The sequence below is a fragment of the Aureobasidium subglaciale genome (assembly GCF_000721755.1).
Source record: "Aureobasidium subglaciale EXF-2481 unplaced genomic scaffold scaffold_7, whole genome shotgun sequence".
In the NCBI taxonomy this organism is placed as follows: domain Eukaryota; kingdom Fungi; phylum Ascomycota; class Dothideomycetes; order Dothideales; family Saccotheciaceae; genus Aureobasidium; species Aureobasidium subglaciale.
In genome coordinates, this window is record NW_013566988.1 from 310,580 (window position 1) to 337,153 (window position 26,574).

The 26,574-nt window shown below is 50.2% G+C and overlaps 11 protein-coding genes across 11 annotated transcripts; 8 read left to right on the plus strand and 3 right to left on the minus strand.

Annotated features, from left to right (window-relative positions):
- Positions 1-643: 643 nt before the first annotated feature.
- Positions 644-2,137, plus strand: AUEXF2481DRAFT_3928 (uncharacterized protein; the record flags this gene model as incomplete). Its single annotated transcript, XM_013489351.1, has 2 exons — positions 644-660; positions 724-2,137. 2 exons carry the CDS (start codon positions 644-646, stop codon positions 2,135-2,137), a joined length of 1,431 nt encoding a protein of 476 aa, XP_013344805.1.
- A 393-nt stretch (positions 2,138-2,530) lies between these two features.
- On the plus strand, positions 2,531-3,391 carry AUEXF2481DRAFT_28381 (uncharacterized protein; the record flags this gene model as incomplete). Its single annotated transcript, XM_013489428.1, has 2 exons — positions 2,531-2,599; positions 2,756-3,391. The coding sequence occupies 2 exons, from the start codon at positions 2,531-2,533 to the stop codon at positions 3,389-3,391; spliced, it is 705 nt and encodes a 234-aa protein (XP_013344882.1).
- A 566-nt stretch (positions 3,392-3,957) lies between these two features.
- On the plus strand, positions 3,958-4,680 carry AUEXF2481DRAFT_28382 (uncharacterized protein; the record flags this gene model as incomplete). The annotated part of the gene is made up of 1 exon (XM_013489429.1): positions 3,958-4,680. One exon carries the CDS (start codon positions 3,958-3,960, stop codon positions 4,678-4,680), a length of 723 nt encoding a protein of 240 aa, XP_013344883.1.
- Positions 4,681-4,901: 221 nt separating this feature from the next.
- Positions 4,902-9,239, minus strand: AUEXF2481DRAFT_64295 (uncharacterized protein; the record flags this gene model as incomplete). The annotated part of the gene is made up of 2 exons (XM_013489582.1): positions 4,902-8,889; positions 8,959-9,239. The coding sequence occupies 2 exons, from the start codon at positions 9,237-9,239 to the stop codon at positions 4,902-4,904; spliced, it is 4,269 nt and encodes a 1,422-aa protein (XP_013345036.1).
- Positions 9,240-9,794: 555 nt separating this feature from the next.
- Positions 9,795-10,676, plus strand: AUEXF2481DRAFT_638597 (uncharacterized protein). The gene is made up of 2 exons (XM_013489666.1): positions 9,795-10,144; positions 10,195-10,676. The coding sequence occupies exons 1-2, from the start codon at positions 9,907-9,909 to the stop codon at positions 10,488-10,490; spliced, it is 534 nt and encodes a 177-aa protein (XP_013345120.1). The 5' UTR covers positions 9,795-9,906; the 3' UTR covers positions 10,491-10,676.
- A 766-nt stretch (positions 10,677-11,442) lies between these two features.
- On the plus strand, positions 11,443-13,167 carry AUEXF2481DRAFT_64325 (uncharacterized protein; the record flags this gene model as incomplete). The annotated part of the gene is made up of 4 exons (XM_013489584.1): positions 11,443-11,554; positions 11,613-11,829; positions 11,881-12,391; positions 12,442-13,167. The coding sequence occupies 4 exons, from the start codon at positions 11,443-11,445 to the stop codon at positions 13,165-13,167; spliced, it is 1,566 nt and encodes a 521-aa protein (XP_013345038.1).
- Positions 13,168-14,401: 1,234 nt separating this feature from the next.
- AUEXF2481DRAFT_38698 (uncharacterized protein) lies at positions 14,402-15,213 on the minus strand (the record flags this gene model as incomplete). Its single annotated transcript, XM_013489501.1, has 4 exons — positions 14,402-14,662; positions 14,721-14,827; positions 14,886-15,055; positions 15,116-15,213. Coding segments are annotated over 4 exons (571 nt in total), but the record flags the coding sequence as incomplete, so codon positions are not given.
- A 1,158-nt stretch (positions 15,214-16,371) lies between these two features.
- AUEXF2481DRAFT_3935 (uncharacterized protein) lies at positions 16,372-18,181 on the plus strand (the record flags this gene model as incomplete). The annotated part of the gene is made up of 5 exons (XM_013489352.1): positions 16,372-16,453; positions 16,507-16,538; positions 16,595-16,674; positions 16,730-16,811; positions 16,859-18,181. The coding sequence occupies 5 exons, from the start codon at positions 16,372-16,374 to the stop codon at positions 18,179-18,181; spliced, it is 1,599 nt and encodes a 532-aa protein (XP_013344806.1).
- A 352-nt stretch (positions 18,182-18,533) lies between these two features.
- On the plus strand, positions 18,534-19,284 carry AUEXF2481DRAFT_3936 (uncharacterized protein; the record flags this gene model as incomplete). Its single annotated transcript, XM_013489353.1, has 4 exons — positions 18,534-18,544; positions 18,614-18,664; positions 18,864-19,188; positions 19,252-19,284. The coding sequence occupies 4 exons, from the start codon at positions 18,534-18,536 to the stop codon at positions 19,282-19,284; spliced, it is 420 nt and encodes a 139-aa protein (XP_013344807.1).
- A 1,603-nt stretch (positions 19,285-20,887) lies between these two features.
- AUEXF2481DRAFT_3937 (uncharacterized protein) lies at positions 20,888-22,225 on the plus strand (the record flags this gene model as incomplete). The annotated part of the gene is made up of 1 exon (XM_013489354.1): positions 20,888-22,225. The coding sequence occupies one exon, from the start codon at positions 20,888-20,890 to the stop codon at positions 22,223-22,225; it is 1,338 nt and encodes a 445-aa protein (XP_013344808.1).
- A 546-nt stretch (positions 22,226-22,771) lies between these two features.
- On the minus strand, positions 22,772-26,239 carry AUEXF2481DRAFT_96644 (uncharacterized protein; the record flags this gene model as incomplete). The annotated part of the gene is made up of 1 exon (XM_013489667.1): positions 22,772-26,239. The coding sequence occupies one exon, from the start codon at positions 26,237-26,239 to the stop codon at positions 23,255-23,257; it is 2,985 nt and encodes a 994-aa protein (XP_013345121.1). The 3' UTR covers positions 22,772-23,254.
- Positions 26,240-26,574: the final 335 nt, after the last annotated feature.

Here is a 26,574-nt window from a genome sequence, read left to right on the forward strand (position 1 = left end):
ATTGTAATACACCTACATGACCTTCATGATAACGGAAGAAGTTGGAGGCGGCTCCTGGCTGGCCATGGAACCATTTTGGAATAGCTAGATCGCTCTTGCGAGAGTTGACATAGTATTGAATAAAACTTCTTGAAAAGACTTTCTTGCTCTGATCAGTGACCTCTGTGCTCTGCATATACGATCCTGCCTCCTTGGTCAAGTAGCCATCGATGAACCGAAGCCAAGATTCAACGGAGAGCATATCATTTCTTATTCGGACAGGTGGACAGGTGCTTAGCCGAGACTTCGGACCGCCCTGCAGAATTGCTCTCACAACTTCCAAACTTTATCGCATCTTCAGACTTCTGTCGCATCTGCCGGTCGTCGTGTTCGATATACAACACACCCATGATATACCGGCGCGGCATGTGTCGTAGAGGAAGACGGTAGATGTACAAGGCAGGGCAAGAGTGCCGAAAGCACAAACCGAGTCATCAGCCGCCCCCACACTGGAGGCCCACTTTCCCTTCCCGCGTCAATGATCATCTCTCTACTGGCGAAAGCCGAGAGACATTGATTGATTGATAATTACTGCTGTTCCCAAACTTCTTCAGGGGTCTTTTCTGCCTATACCACTTGTAACCAATTCATCACAGATACAGCAATGGCAGACTACACAGTGTGAGTACAAGCAAGTCGCATGTTGAAAGCAACCCAAGAGCATTACTGATTTATATCTCAAAGTCCCCTCTGGCTCGACGGCAAAGAGGTCGTGACCGAAACCACATTCGACGTCAACTCGCCCAAGACCGAGAAGAAGCTCTGGAGCTGCTCATCTGCCTCAGTCGAAGATGCCCAAAAGGCAGTGGACTCATGCCAACGCGCCTGGAAGTCATGGAAGAAATTGAAGAGCCCTGAGATTCGCAAGATCCTCTTGAAGGCCGCAGATATCATGGAGAGCCGCTTGGACGAACTGGCTGGATACCAAATGGAAGAGACGGGTGCTCCTGAGTTTATCGTCAAAAGCTTCAACTTGCCTACAACTGTCGAGATGTTCAGAGATGTCGCTGGTCGCATTGGTGGTATTGTCGGCATGATCCCTCAAACTCAAGATGGTGGAGCTCTGGTCTTCAAGGAGCCTTACGGTGTCGTTCTGGGCATTGCTCCCTGGAACGCCCCTTACATCTTGGGTCTGAGAGCCGTCATCTACGCCTTGGCTACTGGCAATACTTGCATTCTCAAGGGTAGCGAGCTTTCTCCTCGCTCGTTCTGGGCCATCGGAAGTGTCTTCCACGAAGCCGGTCTGCCTGCTGGTTGTCTCAACGTCCTCTACCACCGTACTCAGGACGCTGCTGCTGTTACAAATAAGCTCATCGAGGCACCTGAGATCAAGAAGGTCAACTTCACTGGCAGCACTGCCGTCGGTGCAATCATTGCCGCCAAGTCTGGTGAAAACCTCAAGCCTTGCCTGATGGAGTTGGGTGGCAAGGCATCCGCCCTTGTCCTCGACGATGCCGAGATTGAGAACGCCGCCTTCCAATGCGCTCTTGGAGCTTTCGTCCACGCCGGTCAGATCTGCATGTCTACCGAGCGCATCATCGTTCACAAGTCTATCCTCGAGCCCTTCTCAGAAGCTCTCAAGGGTGCCATTGCAAAGATCTATCCGGATTCTGGTGAAGCTCCCATTCTGGTTGCTAAACCCGCTGTCGAGAAGAACCAGAAACTTGTCAAGGATGCTGTCGAGAAGGGCGCTAAGCTCCTTGTTGGCGATCTCAACTCCAAGGAGACCAACGCACACCGTCTTCGTCCTTTCGTCGTACAAGACGTGACCAAGGAGATGGATCTCTACTACACAGAATCTTTTGGCCCCTCGGTATCGCTTCTCACCGTTGAGTCCGACGAGGACGCCGTAAACTACGCCAACGACACCGAGTATGGTCTCTCTGGCGCTATCTTCACAAAGGACCTGCAAAGAGGTATCAGACTGGCCAGACAGATCGACAGCGGTGCCGTGCACATTAATCAAATGTCAGTGCATGACGAGGCTGGCCTGCCTCACGGAGGTGTGAAGAAGTCTGGATGGGGACGATTCAATCACGAATATGGCCTCAATGAGTTCTTGAAGCTCAAGACTGTCACTTTCGCAGGCGATTGGTGAGGTCAATGAGCTCGTTGATGAAATTGTCTAGGAGCCATGATGTCATTTTTGTTGTATATACCAAGATTTGCGAATCGAACTTGTCGAGTGATGACCGTCATCCAGAGATGTCGATTCGTTGGTAGTAGCCCTAGACTGGTTGTATTCCCTAAGCTGTACAACAAGCAATATGCTTGTAAAGTGTGATAGAGCGTTTATGCAGATTCACAACTTGTGCAGTGAAAGATAGATTCACATGCCAGTCCGAGCTCCCTCCCAGATCGTCCTCGTCACCATCGCTCCTGCCAACAAGATGAGGTCTAAGGACACGCTGCCTCAAGAAGAGAGGAGTCGTTCCTTCTGTCAGCACTACCACCCCACTTGAAATCAATTACTACGACAGCAAGAACGATCATGTCATCAAACAAAGGCATCAAAGCCGCACTCATAGTTGTAGACCTCCAAGAGGACTTCTGCCCGCCAGTAAGTTCTCCACCATTTCAACGCGCTCAGACCCACGGCGTTACCCAGGCGCGAAAAAATACTTGCGCCAGATCAGTGAAAGGCTCTTTCTTCACTTGACCCTAGCCTCCAGTGCAATACCATATGATAGCACGAAATGTCTGACACGGTCTGCAGAAAGGCAGTCTAGCAGTCACCGATGGACGCTCCATTGCTCCCATCATCAATGACCTTCTCAAGCTACCATGGGCCCTCAGGGTAGCGACCAAGGACATGCACCCGGAAGATCACATTTCATTCGCGACGAATCATCCCCCACCCAACAACAAGCCCTTCGAGTCGACCATCACCATCTCCAATCCTCGCAACTCTGACGAGACCCAGACTACGCAATTATGGCCAGTCCACTGCATCGCTGGCTCGCCAGGCAGTGAATTGATCCCTGAGCTTGATGCCACCAAGTTGGATGACATCGTAGAGAAGGGACAGGACAAGAGATTAGAAATGTACTCGGCTTTTTGCACGCCCTTCTTGAACCCAAAGATTGTCGAGACCGGCCTCGCAAAATCTCTACGCGAGAAGGGTGTCACACATGTCTTCTGTGTCGGTCTGGCTGCCGATTTCTGTGTCAAAGCTACTGCTGTTGATGCTGCAAAGGAAGGCTTTGAGGCGTTCGTCATCCGTGAGGGCACGAAAGGTGTTGAACAAGGTCAAGAGGCCGACAAGAAGCTCGCACATGAGTTGAAAGAGCAGAATGTCAAGATGGTCAGCGTCGACGGACCTGAAGTTGCCAAGGTCAGAGACCAGAAGTAGACTTGCAGGTCCCGTACACCAAATTCAGGTATGTTGCTATCTCTCTCTCTCTACGCCCCTTCCCTAGCATGATGCTTTACACAAAACGAAAATCAAAATCCCTGAGGGTTGTTATGATTATTACTCTGGCGACCCGAGGATTACAACCTTTTACTCTGATACCTTGTCAATTATTCAAAATCACATCATGGTTTACGAACATGAAACAGGAGCTAACTTGCTCACAGGCAGAAGCTATCTTCTCTGCCAGACGACCGCTCGGTGATCATCCTCTCTGTCAAGGTCCAGAGAACTTCGACTTGGGCAACGGTTCGCGTAGGCGCATCATGGTAAGTCGGTATGGTGCATACTTCATATCTGGCAGCAAAGCCGTGGGACAAAACTCATGCGCTTGAGATGTCCGCCTCATTTTCCGCGGAGACCATTAGAGCCACCACGTGGCTCTATTACTCACAAACTCTAGCAGCTTGATGCTCTATGACGAGACAAAACATGAGGACTCATATCTCCTATTGCAACGATAGAAATAAGTTTCCACGAAATTCAAAACTTCTCTATCTACAATCATGTCTATCAATGATATTTTACTAACTGTCTCTCAATTGACCACCATGTCTCCGTCTTCGATGACGAGTTCAAGTACTGAGGACTCGACCTTATCGTCGCAACCTCGCACAACTCCAGCAAACTTCTTCAGTCTACCTTTGGGAATGCGCCAGCAGATCTACGAATACACCATGGAGGAACCATATCACATCTTCCGCGATGGTCTTCCACCTATCTTGAACACAAAGCTACAGATCACCCAAGAAATCCACGACCACTGCATACTCACCATCACCATCGACAATTGGAACCACGACATCTTCACCAGTCGCCAACACGACCTCATCGAAACGGACGTCGATGCAGGAACATACGTCCTCGAGCCCTCGGCACTAGTCTCCTTAACTCAAGAAACCATGGCAAAACTTGAGCTGTTTGTCAAGAATACGAGTAATAAAGGAATACGCCTCAATCTCTACACAGAGGCTTATATGCATAGTGGAGCTGACACACCCTCTCAATGCGGCGTCATGACTGAAATGTCCTGCAGTTGCGCACACTTCTCTGAGAATTGTTCAATGTGTAATGGTGTTACGGATCCAGAGTATAGACTTTGCGCCGACTGTGAGGATTTGACCGAGGCGGTTTCTCGTGAGGTTGAAGATATGGTTGCGAGGGGTGTTGTCGTGAGAATTGGGAAGTGTGTGGAAGGATATTTGCAGTATGGATTTTGGAGAGAATGAATGATTTGGGAAGGCAGGTGGAGAGGTGGAGAATTATTCCTCCTGGGACGTAGCCATTGAAAAGCATAATGGTGTTTGGAAGTAGCGGTATATCTTATGATCAGTTACTATTTACGAGTTCGAATATTGAAAATCGACGTCCCCTTGAGCGACCTTGACGCTCGTCCATTGACAGGGGATCGTGCATTGATTCACACAGCACTGCTGTTCAGCGGCTGTCTCTAGGACTCTACATCTACCATCTTCTGGTCAACGTCAGTGTTGCCATTAGCATCCCGACTCGCGTTGCCGTCTTGCATGACTTTGATGATTTCCTCTTGCAAGACCCCAACAGCTGTCGCCGCACCTCTGACCTCCGCCTCTTCCCTGCTCACACAGCCACCTACATCTACGATCTCCCTGCCGCCCACAAAGATCTTACAGCCCCAGCCTCCCTGTCCATCCTCATACGCCTGATACTCGATACTATTCATGTTCGCCAACATACCCAGCCTCTCCCTAGGGAACCCCACCTGTACACCCTCCTCGAGAAATCTATCCAGCATCTTCAACAGCCCCAATCTCTCCACAAAAGCTTCACATTGCTTTAGATCGCCGCCAGAATCTACGTAAATGGCTCCAAGCAGAGATTCGAGGATATCAGACATCCATTTGGGAGCTTTGAGACGCAAGAGGTCGGGCCATGGATACTCATGTCCATCCTCCAGTTGTTCAAGGATTTGTGCTCGTAGAAGTGTATAGCGTTCCAGTGCAGCTTGTCTTTGCATCTGTACACTAACACCGCAGCGTAAGAAATAGTGAAGATGGTATTCATGTGTTGTCTCCTGCAGCCCCACTTCTCCTTGCATAACCACAGGGTCCAGGCGAGGAGCAGGCAGGGAAAGTTCAAGACAGCAGATCGCCAGGATATGAGCATTCGCAAGTGCTTGTCTCATTCGGTGCATCTCATGGTTTTTGAGTGGCGGTTGGGTGGAGAATAATTTTGGGACGACTATGGCGTCTAGAACTGCATCGCCGAGAAATTCTAGTCGTTCGTAGGATAGAGATTCGTTGGAAGAGAATGAGGAGTGAGTTAGGGCCTCTAGAAGTAGAGAGGGGTTAGTGAAGGTATAGTTGATGAGCTGTTGGACTGTGGCGAGGAAAGGTGGGATGGCCTGCAGAGGAGGCGTGTTGACGAGAAGGGTGGATTGACACGTTGTGTGAGGTAGCCATTGTTCGCCCGCGAGGAAGATTTTGATGCAGGCTAGCGCGCCTTCTAGACCCTGATCGATGTACGAGGCGCCTATTAGAGCTTCTACGACATCTGCAAGTGTCTTCGTACTTCTATCCACGGTCTTGTCGTTTTGATCAGTCTGGTCGATGGAGCGTGTCGGCGGCTTCCAATGGTTACCAGTGAACTTGGTCGTGGACACAAATCTGTCCACTCCACTACTCAGAGCTGCTCTTGATAACGATGCGTTACCATTAGTTCTTGCTTTTTCAGCAGTCAAGTAGCTTTCTGGCCACTCAGGGTGTTGGGCCGATAATTGGATATGAGTACAATACTTCAAAATTGCATCGCCCAGATATTCCAGCCTTTCGTAACTAGCAGTAAAGTCGGCAGCACCCGACGTGGTAGCTTCAATGATAATTTGAAGGTTTCGAATACCCGCCGGTGCTAGCAGAGTGGTTTGTAAACGAGTGGCGAGAATAGCAGTCTCGATCTTGTGCAAGATTGACGGTACGCAGGCAGCGAAGATGGAGAACTTCGCCGGAAGTACATTGATAGTGCACTGGTCGATGGCGAAAGTCTCTCGGACAAGTTGATTTTTCTTCGACTCTTCGGCAGGTCGAGTTAGGAAGTCGCGCTTGCGTGGGAATCTGGTGACTTCCAAATTTTGCTGGTTTTTGCCTAGGATGTGCTCGAAGACGTAACTTCGGCCTTGTTGTCCGTCGAGATGTACAAGACCTACATCAGCGGCTGACTGAGCCACCGAGAGGACCTCTTTCGCTGGTAGACTCTTCCTGCTGATCTTCTGTGCAGGTGTTTGGTCTTGTGGCTCAAAAAGCACAGCGTACTTGCCATGCGTATCTACAATATCGGCAGACGAAAAGACGGATAGCAGCATCATCTCTGTGTCTTTCTGTTTTTGTATGACTTCACTGGAACTAAGTGTGCATGGCTGGCTAGGACCAATCTTCGCGACACCTTTAACCCACATACTCCAGTGAAGCGCGATGTCCCCAATCGCCAGACACTCCACAGGAAGGAACATTGCCATAGAGACGCTAGGCTGTCCTTCGATCTCAAGCTCCACCACATGTTTGAACCAAGAGTCGGTTGCACCCAACGACCAAGGATTGATCTTCTTCGCGACCTTGATTAGACCAGGTCGGTTTTGACGTGCTTGATCGGGAGTTTGGATGTGAGGAGGAAGCAGATGATCGTTCAGTAAACCTCCACGATGCAATGCAACACAAGCCTGGAATGCCGCATCTTTCATCGCAGCTCTTTCTGTCTTCCACCCGTGCGCGCTGACAGCTGTTCTGTACTTTTTGTTCACTGGAGAAGGAAGAAGCACTTTCGCTGTCACCATGTCTTCTGCGTCTATGTTGCAGTCGAAGATCGGTCTGTGATCAACATGACTAGCCGTCTGAAGTGTGGCGCAAAAGTGGTATAAATGCGACTTGGCATTGTCGAGGGTAAGAAGGGCACCAGTACTAGGAACCTTATACTTCTTGTCCTCTGCTTCATGTATCTGCTCCAGTTGAGCTGCAAGCTGAGCGTTTCGGTACTCGTCTTCGTATGCTGCCCTCATTCGATCTTCTAGCTGGGACCATTTCGCTGGTTCGCCTTTGCTGTCATCTTCCGCGAGCAAGATGATATATTTTGAGTCCTTCTTTCGGGCTCGACCTCGTCTTTGTACAAAAGAAACGAGGTTCAGGGGAGCATCGAAACAGATGACTGTCTGGCAAGACGATATATCGATACCTTCTTCGAGCACACTCGTCGCGATAATGAGATTCTTCTTGCCTATCCTGAAGTGGTCAAGTGTCTGCTGTTGTGCTTTCGGACTATTGATATCGCCAATAGTCGATTTCTTCTTTGATGAGCTAGAACCCCCCACGAAAGTGCCAATGTTGAAGAGCTGTGACACTTCCGGCATAGAAGTGAGGTAATCTGCCAAAGCAGAAACCACAGCTCGCTGCTCGACAAAGATTATACCCGTAAAGTATGGTCCGGACTCTTCTTTCAGAATAGTCAAGAGCAGTTGCAGCTTTGGACTTACAGTCGGATCTAAGAAGGGAGCGTCGACCCGAAGAGCTGTGAGAATTTTTGCAAGGTGGCTTTTCTCCTTATCTGAGAGCTCCGGCATCCATGTGGCATCGTTCTGTCGGATCCCTGCGAGAAACTTGTCTCGACATGCTTCAATGTATGTTTCTGACGCAAATGGACTGATGTCTGTTGCAATAACCTCTGCACGCTTTCTAAGCGCCCTAAGCTGGTCTGTGCAGTAAGTCTTTCGTGACATGAGAATCTCGTCCTTGGTAGCCTTCATTTCGGGTCCTGCAGTCTGCATGACTTCGAGCAGATATGGATCTTCGCGGATCTTGTATTTGTGAACTATGTTGGTCAACGCTTCTCGCAGCGAGCCGGGAGTATCCATAGGCTCTCGGCTGTCAAAAGAGTGTTTTATGAGCTCGGGGACATGCACGTATTGCATTAACTCAGATCTGTGCAATCTAGGTGTAATAGCGTGGCTGTCCATATTGGCCTCGAGCATCTCTAGACCTCCAGCTTTTGCATTCATCACCGGGCTGGCACTCAGACCGAGGATCCGTGGTACGTGTTGACCAGCAGCTTTAGCAGGCCGATAGAATTGTTGCATGATCATGTTAGAGGCATGCTTCTTGGTGCAATGATGTGCCTCATCGAATACACAGAGCGATAGTCTCCGCATAGCAACGAATCCGTGGCAGAGAGCGTCGTAAAGAACGCCATACGTGCTGATGACGATTTTCATATCCTTGAGAACACCGTCCCAGACTGTTTGATCGGTCCATCTGTCGACTCCATCTTCGCTTGTGAGAAGCCTTGTTTGATATGCTGGCAAATTTGTCGTGATAGACCTGTGATGTTGATGACAAAGGGCGACTGTGGGAGCCAGGAACCAGACCAATTTGTCTGAATGAACCGTCTCCAGTTCGACTCTTGTCCTGGCAAGTGCACTGTTGTGATGGGTGGCCTACGTCAAACCTTCTCGACATACATCCATTGTTTCTATATCTTTGACTTACATGTGTGTTTTGCCGGCTCCTGTATTCAGCACGATGATGGCGTTACTCTTCACACTTTCTGCAAGCATTTCATCTTGATACGCTCGCAGTTTGAAGACTTCATCATCGTTGTCATCGAGAGATTCCACCAGAATTGTGTCTCTTTCAGCATCTGGCACAGCGTCAAAGACATCTTGGCCGGGCGCTTCGATCGTTGTCTCGGCGTGATAGTCGTCTTCAACGCGTCTTGTGTCATTTATGCTCTCCGCTGAGGATGGCGGTGAAGAAGACAATTTCGACATTGTCTGCTCGCTCTGGCTGCCAGCTAGCTGTTGAGTGCTAGCAGCGAGTCTTTGACACAAATACATGTCCGCATAGAGGCATCAGTGTCCGGCCACTTGCATGTCACAATCTGCAAGGTGTTGTCACGGCGATATGAGAGCCAACCAGGCTTTGACCCGACAGTGCTGTTGGATTTGTTGGTTGAGATATATATACTATCCAAGATCGCGAGCCATCAACCGATTGGGCGTCTGGCGGCAAGTCTTCCCACCTTCCCGTAATCTAAAATCTTGTACTAACCCCATAATAGCAGTGGTAGCGCGTCTGCTTTGCATGCTGAAGGTCTAGGGTTCGATCCCCTAGTCGTCCATTTTCTTTTGCTCTTTTGAGATCAATGCAGCTCTTCTTTTGCTCGTACGGGCAGCACTTGATTTTGACAACGGTACAGGCATACGGCGTGAACAGGGAGAGGGTCCAACGAAACTCGAACAAAGGGGTCCACTGACGTCTCGAAGGCTTCTTTGTGGAGGACATCTCCATGTCGATCACCCTCAACATCATGACGTTGCTCATCATCATCACATGGTCGCCTGCCAAACAGACAAAACAATACTTAAGTGCTGCTTGATGAGGCTCATTTTCTAACTTTTGATACATCATACCAAGTCAAGCACCAAACACATCAACATGTCTTTCACTCAGTCATCGCAAGGCACTCTCCCCACCAGAGAGGCTACTCCGGAGGAACAGAAGTTCATCACAGACATCCTCAAGCTTTACAGCTGCGAGCCCAATGAGCAGAGTTACACGCATTACGCCGAGACGGCTACATTCCACGACCCTGTTAGCATCGCAAAGGGCAAGGAGAGCATTATGTCGCAATTCAACGGCATGCCCAAGGTGTTTGCGCGTAGTGAAACCAAAGGTACGTCCTATGCTTATCTGCTAGTAGGATCCATACTAACACACGAACAGAGGTCGCAGTCCTCGCATCATCGACTCCTTCTCAACTGGAGTTGAACCTGACACAGCATTACGTCTTCAAGTCACCTATTCCATTCAAGAAGGAGGGTACCGAGAAGACTGTCAACAGCAAGTTGACTTTCAAGCTCAACAGCCAGGGATTAATCGAGGAGCACATTGAAGAGTGGGACCACCAGGGCAACAAGACCGCAGATGATGGTTTCATGGGCAAGCTTCAAGAGCAACGCAAGAAGATTGACGCGAAGCTTGTCGAGAAGACGGTCTCGAGTGATCCCTCGAAAGCATAAGTGAGCTTCATACGAAGCTTGCAAGTATGAAGACTACGAAGTTACGACTATACAGTATATACCAGCTCGTATCAGAACAATCTATCCTGCCAGCATGCATGTTTATGGTTTGACCAAAACTAGGCTTCAAGCAAATCACATGTCAAGACGAGGGGCACGAGTCGAGATAGCTTCTCACGGGCGGCAGCTTATGCATCCGAGGTGCCGATGGTGATGGCTAGCATACGGACGTGACCTATCCGAAGTACAGCACGATGCTATGGGATGCAGACCGGCCCTGACAAGGATATGTGGTGATTGCGAGGATTTTCATAAGAGAGGAAATTATCGCGAGGCTAGATCGGAGAAGAGGACGAATACGGGATACGGTGGATGAGGGGTTGCTTGAGAGCTCCTGCTCGTGCCCAATTGAGAGCATCAGCTGTGAGTTGCCGCCCGACATGTCTGCAGCTTGGTTTGTCGAGCTGCTATGCAAAACGTGTCGTGGAGGTGAATCTGATAGCCTTGTTTTCGGCCATGAAGAGGCCCTGCAGATTTCTATTGACAACGAAGCTTGAGGAGCTGAACAAAAAATGGCAGTCAATGCCAAGACTTCGTGACGTAGGCAGATGTTTTAACCCTCGGAGCGGCAGGAACAAACAAGCGGCTGCGGATGGTCAGGGAGCTGGGTTCTTCTGTAAATACGTAACAGGGCCAACGTTTAGTGACGACAGATTCTCATTGCTCTACTCTACAGAAAAGCGGACAGGAGAAAGTGAAGACTTGACGGAAAGCTCAACTACTGTGATCCCACGAACCGATACTTGGTAGCCTTACCGACGGCGTTGTGCACAGATCCTTCCTCTAGCACCGGAGTGACAAGGGGACATTAATAAAATACGACCATGGTTCTTGGACATTCGCATAGACGCCATTCGGCTGCTAGTTCGTACAAGTTTTTCATCCTGACAAAATGACTCTCGGGCTGAGAAGGAACACCGCAGGTAACAGATCGTCTGTCGAGGGCGACCGCCCAGACACAACCGCCGACGATGAGACGGTCGTTGACCAGGACCAGGGTAATGGTATGCGCTGCCTGATTCTCTGTACCCAAAGGAGAGACGACTGACGAGAGACCCGTAGTCCTATCACACATCATCAGCCAGTTGCGACCAGGCGCCGACCTGAGTAGAGTGACGCTGCCCACCTTCATCCTCGAGCCTCGATCTATGCTGGAGAGAATCACAAACTTCATGGCCCACCCCGAGATTCTCCTTACCCTACCTGGTATCGATGATCCTGTCGAGCGCTTTGTCGCCGTGACCAAGTTCTACTTGAGCGGATGGCACATCAAGCCTCCGTGAGTTCCCTCTCTGCTCTAGGCAACAGTCAGCAGCTAACAAAGACACAGCGGTGTCAAGAAGCCTCTCAACCCCGTCCTCGGCGAGACCTTTACCGGATACTGGGACTACCCCGACAATACGCGCGGCTACTACATCTCGGAGCAAACATCTCACCACCCTCCCAAGTCGAGCTACTTCTTCGCAGCCCCCGAACACCACATCCGTGTCGACGGTACACTCAAGCCCCGAAGTAGGTTCTTGGGCAACTCTGTTGGAAGCTTCATGGAAGGTATCGCAGTGATGCGTATGACAAACCGCAACGAGCGATACTTTATTACCCAGCCCAATATGTATGCTAGAGGTATTTTGTTCGGCAAGATGAAATACGAGCTTGGTGATCACGCCTACGTCCGCTGTCCGGAACTGGGCCTGGAAGCCGAGATTGATTTCAAGGTCAAGGGCTGGATGACTGGAACATACAACGCTATTGGTGGCCATATCAAGGACACTAAGAGTGGAAAGAATCTGTTTGAGCTCAGTGGTTACTGGGACAAGGAGATGTACATCAAGAACTTGACAGTAAGTGGCAGTCATTACTTAGCAGATGTACAAACGCTAACAACCAGCAGACTGGCAAGAAGGAGCTCATTTTCGACGCATCGCACGCAAGACCCTCATATCCCAAGGCACGCCCGCTGGAAGAGCAAGGGGATCGCGAATCGCAAAAGCTATGGGACAAGGTCACCAAGGCCATCAAGGTCGCCGACCAGAGGACTGCCACTGACGAGAAGTCTTTTATTGAAGACCGTCAGCGCGCAGAAGCCGCAGAGCGTGGAGAGCACGGAGAGTGGCATCCCAAGCTGTTCCGCAAAACAAGAGCTGGAGCCAGTCAGAGTCCCGGAGACATGGACGGGGAGGAGAATCTCGACTGGGTCATTGATGCCAACATTGACGGCAAGACTCCCGACGAAATCGTCAAGCAGGTCCTCGCTATTGCACCTATCCTACCAGGCCAGAAGGCACACGCACAGCCTCAAGCTCAAGCGCAACCTAGATCTGAAGCTCCTGCAGCCGCTCCTGTGGCAGCTCCCGTAGCAGCCTCCATCGCTGCTCCTGCACCGCAGCCGCAGGTACAGCAGATCCAGACTCCACAACAATTCCAACCCGCTCCATCTGGTCCCAGCAATCTTGTCGACTTTGGTCACTCGGGCGGCGTTGCTCCCAGACAGCCTCCTCAACAAAAGACCTCTCCATTGGACACTCTGGGAGATCTCAAGGAACCATTGCAACCCGTCATCCACCGTCAAGATAGTGTCGAAGGCTTTGATGAAGAGTTCCACGATGCTGACTCATAGATCATGTGTGTGGAGAGAGAAGTTCAGTCGGAAGAAGTGTGGGAGGACGGGAAGTGATAACCTGGGCGGTATAGGCCCCTAGTGATATTTTTTCCATTGCGATTCGTTCTTTTCGTTATTATATTATGACAGCTTTTTAGTACCCAGAAGTTATTCCTTCAACAGATGAAAACTTGCGATTCAAGCACACCACTTCCTGCATCTATTTTGTATAGACTGAACCATCAACATGTTTGCAGTGTCAAGCCTTGTAAATTCGCCAGTCTCACAGCTTCGTATCTTCCATTTTTCCAGCCTTCACACAGATAGAAGCTGAGACATTTGTATCGTTTACACCTTCGCCGTGTGTACCATTCTATCCTAGTTGAAGCTGTCTTGAGGCACGATACTTTCTCCAACTCGCAGCAATGTCATCGAGATAGTTTGTGTACTCGACTCTCTGCGCGAGACATCGGTGCAAGATATGACTGTGCTTTTCTATAGCTCCTAGTCGTTCTCCTGCTTTGACCATTCATGAGGGTGGATATACCAGTATCCTGTAAATGAAGAAGATTCAAGCACGGAAAGATGGAGAAGAAATGTAACGACCAGTCTGTTCCTCTAAATATCGTGAGTCCCCTGGAAAGTTTACTCCAGGGACAACAGATGTTTGGAAAAGCGGAAAAGAAGTACTCATATGCTTGACATGACAAGATCATTAATCCATGAGATTCAGAAGGAAGGAGAGAAGAGTGGGCTAGAGGTAACGTTGATGGTAGGAGACTGGATCAGAGCAGCAGGACGTCTTAGAGTTGAGCCTCAAACTAGGCTGCTTCTTGAGAGGATAGATATGCGAATTATATGCGTTATGGTCTGCTGGATGTGTTTTGGGGAGGTGCATTGTATCGGGCCCTGGCTTTGAATTCTTGATTGACGCTGTGCTTCACGTTACTGGTGTGATGGGTATGTCACCAGGTGTCGAGATTATTTGAGGTGCCGATGGAGAAGTGCTAGCACATAAACAAGACCTTGATGGCTTGTAGTATGAGAGCTGTCTGTCAGATGATATGTATGATGTGAGTTTTGCGTGAGACAGGCCAGCTGAGAAGGCGGTGTATCACAAAGCAAAGAATGACGACGAGATGAGGATAAGATTCATATCAGCAAGGAGAAAAAAAAATGCACGTTTGCTTTCAATTTCATGTATCACAGGTGCTTTCAAGAGTTTGGCTCTCGTTTTCTTTCCATCCTCTCTGCAGGTTCATGTCTCGTATTCTAATTTTGCCAAGTCAAAAGACGCTTTGGGTGGAAACGACACGCTTAAGCCTCGCCAGCGGCGGAGATGGTGGGGGGAGCACCGCCACCCTTGATGGCACCGGAAGAGGAACCGCAAGCCTCGATGGACTTGATGACGGACATGGAGGCGGAGTCACCGGCGGGGACGGCGCCGAAGACGACGTGACGGCCGTCCAACCAGCTGGTAACAACGGTGGTGATGAAGAACTGGGAGCCGTTGCTGTGGAGAGATGTTAGCTAGCTGTTGAGTGTGATGCTTGGATAAAGACTAGACATACGTGTTGGGGCCGGCGTTGGCCATGGAGAGCATGAAAGGCTTGTTGTGGGTGAGCTTGAAGTTCTCGTCGGCGAACTTCTCACCGTAGATGGACTTGCCACCAGTGCCCTGTGATGCATTGTCAGTCTTGTTCATCGTGAAGATGGTTGATGGCTTGTTCACTTACGTTGCCACGGGTGAAGTCACCACCCTGGAGCATGAAGTCAGGGATGACACGGTGGAACTTGGAGCCAGAGTAGCCGAAGCCCTTCTCGCCAGTGCAGAGAGCACGGAAGTTCTCGACGGTCTTGGGGACAACGTCGTCGAAGAGCTCGAAGTTGATGCGGCCGGAGCGCTCTGTAGATGGTATCAGCCATCTGCGGGTGAATTGATGTTGGGACAGGGTCTTTGACTTACGCTTGATCTCGCGGTCGGTGTTGGTGGGCTTGCCGTTGCCATCAACGTTGACCTGAGGACCGGTCCAGGTGCAGTCGAAGTAAACCTTTTGAACCATGTTTGCGGATGAAGCTGAGAAAAGTCGGCTTTGTTGTTTGAATGAGTTGTTGATGAAAGTGGTTGGGGTCTTTCGGAGAGAGAACATGTGGAAAGAAGATGGCGGAAGAAGAGCTAGAAGCGGCGGGGCAGCGACTGAAATCTGAGGTAATGAGGGGCTGCATTCGGGAATTGCCGCCGACGACCTTTGCATCACTCTGTAGATCTTCACATCACTTTCCAAAACTTCTGCCTGTTTCATGTGTTGGGTGACAAAACTTTGATCATTCTCTTGACAGTGATGGACTGTTTGAATCTGCCATGTAATCGGCTTTCACGCATTGCTGCATTGGTCAGAGGGATGTCCATCTCAGGACCCCTCACTCACCGCATCGATCCTGCAGCTCATCACCCAGCTTCGAAGCTTAGCTCATAACAGTGAGGCGGGGGGGGGGGGGGGGGGGGGCTAAGCCACCATGCACAGACAAATACATTCGCAGCTGAATGCTGTTGACTGGACTTGACTTTGCTATTCGGCATACAAACACGAGTCAAATCGAGTGGTGAAAGATACTGTACTTGTACTCTGCAGACTTGAACCTGATGTATCGATGTTTCCAGCATGAGCCGATGACGCAGCCGACCAGACAGGGTGAGGGCATTAACCAACCTTCGAGAAGATAAAATCGACATTCGCAAGACGACGGCATCAATCAAAAACTTTTCGATTGGAATGATACGACTTCAATAGTCTATAGATATGTCAAGTCTGTACAGAGATGGAACAGTTGCAGGTGGAAGAAGATATGAGGTTTTCTCGAAAACATTCATGTGCCCACCAGAATGATCCCCGATCGCACGGGACGCCACACAAATCTTGACTCGAAAGAAGTAGTATTAAGCAGCCCAGTTAAACATGTTTCCCAGATGCCGTGAGCTTACATGACCTCGAGCTCTTGTCGAGCTCATGTATGCTGAATAATGTTCTCACTCGAATGCATTAGATGTGACCATCGATGGCAACGAATGTGAAACATGATGGTGGCTTTGTTCTGGCGTTAGCAACACTTGGCACCTCCGTCAAATCCGGGGCGGCCGCTGCGACGTCAATAAGTTGAGCGCGACCACCAGCGTGTCACGTCTATACCGATTAGCAACATCATAGCGAACCACTGCGCAGGATGGATTTCGAGAGCTTGAAGAGTCAGGTCAGCAACCTGACACTTTACGACCTGAAGGCAGGTGTTCGTAAAGTGCAAAATGGTATGTCGATGATGTAGCGACAGTCAGGAGGCTGGCAACTGACCAGCGTCTAGCTGTTATGAACTACACAGAGATGGAGTCCAAGGTCAGTAGTCTTTTCGTCTTTTGTTCGTAAAATATTCTTGCTAAACAATATCTCAGGTCCGAGAAGCCACCAACAATGAGCCTTGGGGCGCGTCTACGACCATGATGAACGAGATTGCCAGTGGAACATTCAACTAGTATGACATAGCACGCAGCGACACCTCTACCATACCCTCTCTGACCAGGTCACAGCCAGATTCTTAACGAGATCATGCCCATGATCTACAAGCGATTCACTGAAAAGACAGCCGAAGAATGGAGACAGATCTACAAGGTGAGCAAGATGGTTACACTATTCGGAACGTGTCTAAAACCTGGCAGGCCCTCCAATTGCTCGAGTTCCTGATCAAGAACGGCTCTGAAAGAGTCATCGACGACGTCCGATCCCACCTCTCCCTCATCAAAATGTTGCGCCAATTCCACTACATTGACCAGAACGGCAAGGATCAGGGAATCAACGTCCGCAACCGCTCCAAGGAGCTCACCGACCTGCTCAGTGATGTCGACAGAATTCGTTCTGAGCGTAAGAAGGCAAGACAGAACAAGAACAAGTATAGCGGTGTTGAAGGTGGCGCGGGCCTTGGAGGCTCAATGTCCACATCAAGCAGATATGGAGGCTTTGGTAGCGAGTCTGCCCCAGGAGGCTACGGAGGAGCCACGAGACAAGTCTACGGTGATGGTGGTGGTTTCGGAGGCGAGACAGTACAAGATGACTGGGAAGAGCGCAGCCAAAGTCGCACCAGAGGTCAAGATCGCTTTGATGAGTACGATGAGTACGACGAAGGAAGTGCAGCTGCACCGCCAAGAAGAAAGACAGAATCATCAAGGACCGGAACCAAGACATCAACAGCGGCGGCAGCAAAGAAGGCCGAACCTCCTAAACCCAAGGAGCCTGAGGTTGACCTCTTCGACTTTGGTGACGAACCGACTTCCCTTGCAGCACCTTCCATGCCTTCCATGTCTTCCAATGGCAAGCAGCCAGCTGATGATGGTTTCGGTACACTCCAGTCCGGTGGTGCAGATGACGACGATTTCGACGACTTCCAATCTGCTGCTCCAGCTGCTGCACCCGCTCCAGCACTCGCAGCACCTTCAAAGCCCAACTACACCCCTAACTACACAGCAATTGCACCTCCTCTCTCTGCAGCAGCACCCAACACTCAATACGCTCAGCCTCAGCCAAGACAGGGCACCAACAACGCTGCCTTCACCAACCTTTTCTCTACCACATCACCAGTCACAGGCGCAGCAGCACCACCGCCACAGAACATTGCATCTCCAATGTCGGCAACTCAAACACGTGCAGGTGGATTCCAAGCCGCGCAACCCAACTACTACACATCTGTCAACGCCACCCAATCACAGCCGGCGTCTACAGTGGCATCGCCCGGCATCAAGTCGCCCATTGGAGGCGCACCTAAGCCGAAGGCTAGCGGAGATGCTTTCGCTGCCCTGTTGTCTGGTACCAACCTCAAGAAGTCGGGCATACCTAGCAACAAGGGACCTACCATGGCAGACATGGCCAAGCAAAAGGCTAGCGCTGGTATCTGGGGCACAACTAGTTCGTCCAGTCCTGCTACCCCATCTGCGCCTCAGTACAGCGGGCAGAAGACTGGAGGAGCCATGGACGACTTGCTTGGATAGGAAAGTGTGTAGATGGACGATTGATAAGCGAGGACGAGAGGAAGAAAAGAGACTCCAACAGACTGTGACTTTTCGACAGAATGACTTCTACAGTTACCTGCACAGTCTGGTTACATTTCCACAAAATGCGCAAAGAAGTGATGTTCTCTTGTAAAAGTGAAGTTGTCGGAGTCAAAGTCCAGAAGGCATCCAATCCCTGATGCGGCTTGGCGGGGTCGGAACAATTGCGGCAAATGCCTTGGCGCACAGAATTTGCGTCGCGAAGTCGAAGTCGGTCACAGAGATTCATACCAGCAACGAAGCGACACCGTCTACCTCAACTCCCCACCGTTCATACTAATAAACAGTCAAAATGGGTCGCGGGTATGTGTGCAATGAGCTACGGCGACTGTGAAACAAGTGAAGAAATGCTGACGAGTTTGCGTCATATAGCCGTGGTTCCACCTCCGGTAACAAGCTGAGAATGACCTTGGGTCTGCCTGTGTACGTCGAACAGAAAACTCTTCACCTCCTCCCTCATCTGCGCATCGCAATGCTATCCGAACGCTTTCGCAATCACTCTCCGATCACCTCCTGAAACTCTTCGAATAAACTACACACGACCGACACACACATCCGAACATGCACAACCTTGAAAAGATGGAAAAGCAGAAACATACGGCTAACACGAATTTCTCTACAGCGGTGCCGTCATGAACTGCGCCGACAACTCTGGCGCCCGTAACCTCTACATCATCTCCGTCAAGGGTATCGGTGCTCGTCTTAACCGTCTCCCCGCTGGTGGTGTTGGTGACATGGTTATGGCCACCGTCAAGAAGGGAAAGCCTGAGCTCCGCAAGAAGGTCATGCCCGCCGTCATCGTCAGACAGTCAAAGCCCTGGAGACGTGCCGACGGTATGTTCCTCTACTTCGAGGACAACGCCGGTGTCATTGTCAACCCCAAGGGTGAGATGAAGGGTTCCGCCATCACTGGCCCCGTCGGAAAGGAGGCTGCTGAACTTTGGCCCGTAAGAGATATCCCCATTCTGGACACTTGCAAAGGATCACAACAAAACTAACACATACTCCAGCGTATCGCCTCCAACTCCGGTGTTGTCATGTAAATTCTCGTACAAATCAAAAGAGGGTTCTACTAGACAATGTTTCACGGGTACTGGGGATGAAATCTAACTTCGACAAACGACTTTCTGCACCATCATTTCTGGGCGTTGAATGTGAACTCGCACGGTCAAAGGAAAGAGAACGCAGGGGAGCTGTGTCGAATCGAACAAAAATTGAGGAAGCAACATGTCAGGGCACTGCGGACTTTCTCAGGCAGTGCACATGTCTTTCTTAAACAATCACCCGTTCTGCCCTCGAAAACAAAGAGGGTGGAAGCATGGGTTTCATGAGAAAAGCAAAGAAACTTTCACCAAAAAAACACTTGACGTCTTTCAATACCTTTTATGCTGGTCCATTGTGTATGGACGATCGGCTCGCCTTACTCACTATGCATGTGATGTCGTGAAGTTGATACGCCTGTTCCTAGCCTTGAACATGTCGTCCGCCTGTTCATATCAGATGGACCCGGATTCTAGCCAGCTCATCACGGACCTTGCCTTACAGCATCTCGACCACCAGTAGTAGATCTGGACACGGAGTAGAGATGAAACACATGCACGCTTATGTAGGTATTGCATGAAGCCAGTAAGGCAGTGGACAGTACCAGATGATGGGAAGCGGTGAAAGAGACTGGACCATGACCTTTTCTCTCTGCATGCATCGGGTTGGAGGTACAGAAATGGACGCGAGATATATATGGTTGGTATGAAACGCGGGTGCCCGTACCGACAGTGACTAGACGGAGACGTGATGATGCTGTTTGAATTGATGTTGAAGATGTACGAGGTATAGCTACCGAGAAGGCAAGGTGTGTTCGAAGATGACACTATGTTTCAGAGATGATGATATGCTTTTCCTTTGTGACCCGGATACGGGTCCTCTGTGGCATGGGAAGTGAAACAGAAGGGTCATTCTTGGCGGAGGATACGAGGCAGGAGCAGTCAGATGTGGGCTACGTAGTCGCAGATGGAAGGAAGGTCGAGGCACAAGGAGAATACAGAAGGGGAGTGGTGAGGGAAGGAAGTGCAGAGTCGTGGTCGGTTGCGTATGTAGTTGATATGTGGAGACCTTGTCGTGGTTGACAGGGCTTGGTGGGCTATTTCGGTCTTCGGCCGTCAAGCAGCTTTGGCGCTTGGTGGTTCACACTTGACGGGCTGCTGCTCTGTCTTCAACAACAACTAGGCGAGATTCCAGGGCTCCTTCCTTCCTTTGAGCCTCTTTGATATCGCATCCTGTCGCCAACTGTCCTTCCTTCCTTCTTGTCCCATATTGCATGACCGTGTTTCACAGTTGGGTCACGTTTTGCATAGATACCCCTTCAGTCTCTCCGCTCCTGCATCGTGGGGGGCTTTTTGAAGGTTCAACAAGGGTCAGGTACTCGGGACGGTCACTCAGAAGAGAAACGGATTGCTGGACACGCGGCTCTCACGTCTACGCTGCCATCAGACGCACGCACTGTACACGTCGTGTTAGTGCGGAAGGCCTATTTTTTGTGCCACGCCTAGACAACAAAACAAGAGCAGAGCTTTGTGTGAAAGCATCAGCGCGCGCCATTGAACCCTTGCTGGAGGCTTCGGAGAATTTAAGAGACGAGCAGGAGATACAATGACGACTCAGGTCATGTCGTCAAGCGACACGAATCAAAAGACACAAGCGCAGGCGCAGCAAACACCACCACCACTCCAACAGGCGGGCCTGCTACAACCCGACATGACACAACCGACGACGACTACCACAAACACAGGCCCTGCCACTTCCACCACCAACAATAACAACAACTCCTCCCAAAGCGCCAACCGCCAAAGCATCCGTCGCAGTCTCATGTCGACGCGCAGTCACACATCACAGCGCTCGAGACCCGCATCATCGCTGTTCCCCGTCTTCCCCTCGTCGCTGTCGTATGCTCTGGTCCGCGACTTTGCCTATCCTCAATTCCATCCCCTTCACTTTGGCCCCTCACCTGAGCCTGCTAGCCGAGGCTCCGACGACACTTCCGCTTTCTCCTCCAGCAGACGCCTCAGTGATCCTCCCATCGGAAGTTGGGACCCGCGTGGCTGGGGTGCTGGTCCTTGGGGCGGCGATGGCGGTGCTCAATTTGGCGCAGGCGACCAATTGCCCTCAACGAGTTTCGACGACGACGCCAGTGATGATGATGTCAAAGGTGCCGGCAAACTGGCAAAGAACCACAGGAAGAGCAAGTCGGCGCAGGAGTCAAGGGGCAGAAGTACCACAAAACGCGGGCCGCGCAATCAAGTGCCAGGGCTTGACAGTCAAGGCTTCTTCGCCCCAGGCACTGATGACGAAGAAGAAGAAGAAGAGGAAGAGGAAGAGACGGAAGACGAAAGCAGTATTCACAACAAGAGCACTGGAGGAGGCACGTTGCCGGCGCACCGTTACACAGATTCGCCAGAAGGCCTCTTCAGCCGCCATCACGCCCGCCTGTCAGCACTCGAACCGCCCTTCTCAGATAGCAGCGATCCCGCTGATGCGCCTGGCGGTCCCCTACACCATCTTCACGATGGCCACGCACACCGCCCCACATCCACCTCTTTGGACGAATCCTTCGCCGGTCCCTCCCTAGCCCTCTACAACTTCGTCCCCGAGAATAGCAACGAGCTCGCCCTCCGTGAAGGTCAGATCATCCAAGTAGGCTACAGACACGGACAAGGCTGGTTAGTAGCCATGGATCTCGAATCAGGAGAACAAGGCCTCGTGCCAGAGGAATACGTGCGCCTGCTCTCCGAGATTGAAGGCTGGGGAGAACACCTCGAAGGTGTCGAAGAGGAAGGAGAAGGCAATTTCGAAGACGAGCTGGCCGTACACACAGAGAGTCAAGAACGGGATACAAACCTCAAAGCCTCGACACTCGCACCCGAGCGAGGCACTGCTGGAGACGAAGGTCAGAAAAAGGATATGCCGGTACGGGATAAGAATGTGCGGTAGGCAGCATACCACGACCTTACCCATTCATCCCATTGCAAGTTGGCGTTTTTCGTTGTTGGCCTTGTTAGCGTTGTCTGTTCTCTTTTTGCTTTTCTTGCGCTTTACCGTCTCGAGGAGTATACCCCTTGTCCTTTTTTTTTTCAGTTTCTCTTCATGCATACAAATCTTGTCATACAAGCGTTTTCAAACCTTTGCATGTGTGTCGTATCAGTTTTCCTTCACTCTCACAACGGATCTACATTCTCTCGTTCCTTGAAGTACTGCAGGTGGGTACCAGATAGAGCAATACAAGGCAGGTACGCAACAATGTGTGAGAAAAGAACAGAGCAGTTCGCTCCTTTCAGTCTCGTAGCCCCGGGTCGCTCTTTCCCCCTTGTATGTCAACTCGCTCCTTCCCTGACCGTAGGTCGGCCGCCCCATCCTTTCTTGTTACTCAATCGCTCCTTCTCGTATCCATCTACCGGTCGTATCTTCTACAAATCACAAGTCATAAATGCGCATACTTATCATTGCTTTTCGGTAAGTCTGATTCTTCAAACCCTCTCTTCCTACTGTGAATGTCGACTATACCCTATCCCTCCTTGATGTACCTCGTCATACCCAAATACTGGAATCATGTCCCCTCATTTCTCCCCCATGATGAATGCGAGAATAACATAAAGCTATGAGAAGACATATTCACATCCCAAGAAATTCTGTGGAAGGAGTGATGGCACCAAAACATGGCGTTCTGGGAAAGAGTGAAGACGTGATACCGGAAAAAGGAGCGATGCAAGTGCTACTAATGCATTAGGAAAGAATGGCCACGATCGCTGCTTCTTTGAACTACACAAGAGTAGACAGGTTTGGTCTCGGAAGGTGCAATTTAGACGACAACTCCATCATTGGGAAAGTGCGACTAAGCTGTTGTGAGAACTGCGTAGTCTAAAAGGATATGGCGGTAAAAGCAAGTCGAGATAGTATGTTCATTGTGTCATCGATCTGCGTCTGGCAGAGGTAGACAATAGCTTATCTACGAGTGCAGATGTTCTACTCGAAGAAAGAAGACTTCTCTCCACCCTCATCCTCATCCTCAGCACCGTCACGCTCAAGGACTTCTCTCCTGTGCTTGTAAAATTTGTCGAGACAATCGGTCTTTCGCTGTTCGCTCCAGCCCTCAAGTGCCAGAGCAAATTGAGTAGCATCTGCGAATCCATAGAACTCCGCCATCGAGCAGAAGAGTCTCTTTTTTACAAACTCAGGCGGCTTGTACTTGTACGCAATCTTTTTCTCGTCTTCAAGTTCGTTCTTAGCGCCTTGAGACTTCTCGAATGCGTACTCGTTAGAAAGGTCGAAGTCAGTACCTGCGGCCATGGCTCGCTTAGAAAGTTGAGCTTCCATCTTTGAGGAGCCGACCACATCATTGTTGTCGTGGGTGTATTCGACACCTGCCATGTTGAGAATGGCTTGAATGGCACGGGCTTGTCTTTTCGTCTCGCTGTCTTGCTCGTCATCGTGCTTCTTCTTGCGGCCTTCACCAGTGATCTGAGCTGCAAGTTGCAACATTGAGGCATCGTCAGTTTTAGCGATATCATCCATTTCATCATCGTCAGAGTCCTGAGATGTGTCTAGGCCGACAACACTGACGCCAGCTTTGGATTCGGCAATGTTTGTTTTGTTGACAATGTCACGGAGGACAAGGTTCTCACCTTCATAACTGAAGATGTTGAGAAGACCGAAGATTTCGCCCTTCTTGTCAGCTGTGTCTTGAACACCCTTGAAGTAGCGACGCTCAGTGGACGCGTTGTAAGCAATGTTCGCCTGCTGCTGTTTGTAAATTTGACGAGCGTAAACAATTTCTTCCATAGTACCAGCAGAAATCAAGCGGAAGACCTCGACATCGCGAAGTTGACCAATACGGTAAGCACGATCTTGGGCCTGAAGATCCCAACTTGGGTTCCAGTTCGGATCGAAGATGACGACTTTGTTGGCCGAAGTAATGTTCAAACCGACACCACCAGCTTTTGTACTGATCAAGAAGACGAACTCGGACGGATTGGCGTTGAAGTCATCGACTGCCTTGGTACGATCTTCATACTTCATGCTTCCATCGAGATAAGAGACATTGTAGCTGGTAGTCGACTTGAACAGCATCTGTAGCATCTTCAGAAGTCTGACAGAGTAGCTGAAAACAAGAACCTTGTCACCATTCGCGTGCCAAAACTTCATGAGTTTTTGCAACACCTTCCACTTGCCACAAAATTCTGCATTGGCAAAATTGGTAATCTGATCACGGTTGTGATACATTTCGAGCCAATTGTCAGGCAAGGCTGACTGCAAATTCTCCAATTCTTTGTCTTGCATCTCTTGCGAGTCTCTGCTCTGTGGACATAGCAGAGCAAGATGATTCGAGAGCTTTTGCAAAGCCATTATCATAGGGAAGACATGATGCTGCCACTTGCCACGGTCGGTGATCTCCTTGTAACAACACCAGCCTCGCTTCTTGTCAGAGCCGCAGTCGCAAGGATCAGAGGAACGTCGGATGTAGTCAATTTTGTCGCTCTCAACGAGGTTCATGTAAGCTTCCGACTGAGCTTCTGACAGAGGACAAAAGACCACTCGATCAGTCTTCTTCGGTAGTTGGTGCGCAATCAGAGACTTCATGCGACGTCTGAAGTAAGGAGGTAGCAGGTTCTTGACCAACTTCACGGCGACCTTCCTGCACATTGCCAATTGTGCGTTGGTAGTATCGTGAGACTGCCCAATCTTGAGCGGGCCACTGACAGCTGTTCGCCATTCAGCCATGGTGCCGAATTTTCCAGGGTTGGTCCAGTTGAGAAGTGTCCAGAACTCGTCGTACTTGTTTTGTACAGCAGTGCCAGTAAGGCCAATTCGACACAAGGCGTTAACCTCGTTCATAGCTTTGCTGGTCTCCGAACTGCGTTCCTTGATGATATGACATTCATCCGCGATGACACAGTCCCACTCGACCATGTTGATCTCGTCACGTTGGATGCGATACGTTGTGTAAGTCGTGATCATGATCTCAAGCCTACCTGTCTTGGCTGCGGAGAGTGAGGAAGCACGACTTGCGTTAGTTCCATGGTAGCTGTCGTAGTGCCAGAAGCCCCAACGATCAAATTCTGCTTTCCAGTTGTCCATTAGCGAACCAGGGCAGATGAGTAGGACTTTAGGGTACCAATGACCACCACGTCGCATCTTGCGCATACGTTTGAAGTCACGCTCATCTGCAGTTTTGCCGAAAGCTGCTGTCAGGAAAGCGATGACCTGGATGGTCTTGCCCAAGCCCATGTCATCACCAAGGATACCGCCCTCTTGGAACACGAAGAGCTCGTGCAAGAATCTGGCACCATCTATCTGATAGTTTCGCAGGTACTGGGCGATGGGAGCGGGAATCACACCCTGCGAGTCCTTCATCTCAACATCTTCGTAGGGTTGTGAAGGCTCGATATCGCGAAACATGGGTCGTTCCTGTAGTACTTCCAATCTTTCATCATCCGAAAAGTAGACGCCATCATAGTTGGGAGGTTTCGAAAGGACGTTTTCTCCGAGTTTCTCGTGGTCTTGGTTCCACTTGGTCTTTCGAGTCTGCAAGAATGCGGGCAAAGTGCTTTCGGGCAATTCATCTTCAGAATCGGTTCCGTAGGTATCACTTCTGAATTTTCGCTGGTGCGGTTTCTTCGTCTCAAGTAAAGTCTGCTTTTTCCTGCCGACAATGGCGTTGGCTTTTGCTTTTGACTTCTTTGCTCGAGCGGCATCGGCTTTGCGTTGGTCGGACTTGCGAGACTTGAACTTTTGGAAGGCATCGTCAGGGTCTTCATCAACATCAAACTTCAGTCGATCACCGTCGTCATCCCTCGGACGCTTTCGAGCAGCTTTGTTAGAGTCGTCCGAGTTTAGGAGATCACTGTCTGTGCCATCTGATCCGTTGAGAGTGTCGAGTAAGCTGACTTGTCTGGCAGTATGCTTGACGATATCCAGGTCACTGAGATCACTGGCATCTCCTTCATCCATGATTTCAATCTGGCGATCGAGTCTATGATCTCTTCTGTGAGAGCGAGTGGCGTCTCTGTATGAAGACATGGTGATGGATGTGGATGAGGAAAGTCAAGCGGAGATTTCAAGGCGGGATGCGGTGTTTGTATGGTGTTGGAATACATTCAAGTCGCGTCAACATCATGTAAACGTTGCCTCGTGAAATCGTGAAGGTGTTGAAGGCACGAGTTGGACAAAGAGGCAGACAGCGTCCAAGGAAACACCAAAGAAGCGCGAGAGACGCGACACGCCAAGACTCAGCCGAAGTGGTCGAAGGGCAATGACGACAAAAAAAGAAAGATTAATTATTACCA

Coding starts and splice junctions, on each gene's coding strand:
- AUEXF2481DRAFT_638597 (XM_013489666.1), top strand. CDS start 9,907: ATGTCTTTCACTCAGTCATCGCAAGGCACTCTCCCCACCAGAGAGGCT. Junction 10,145..10,194: donor TGCGCGTAGTGAAACCAAAG/GTACGTCCTATG, acceptor ACACACGAACAG/AGGTCGCAGTCCTCGCATCA.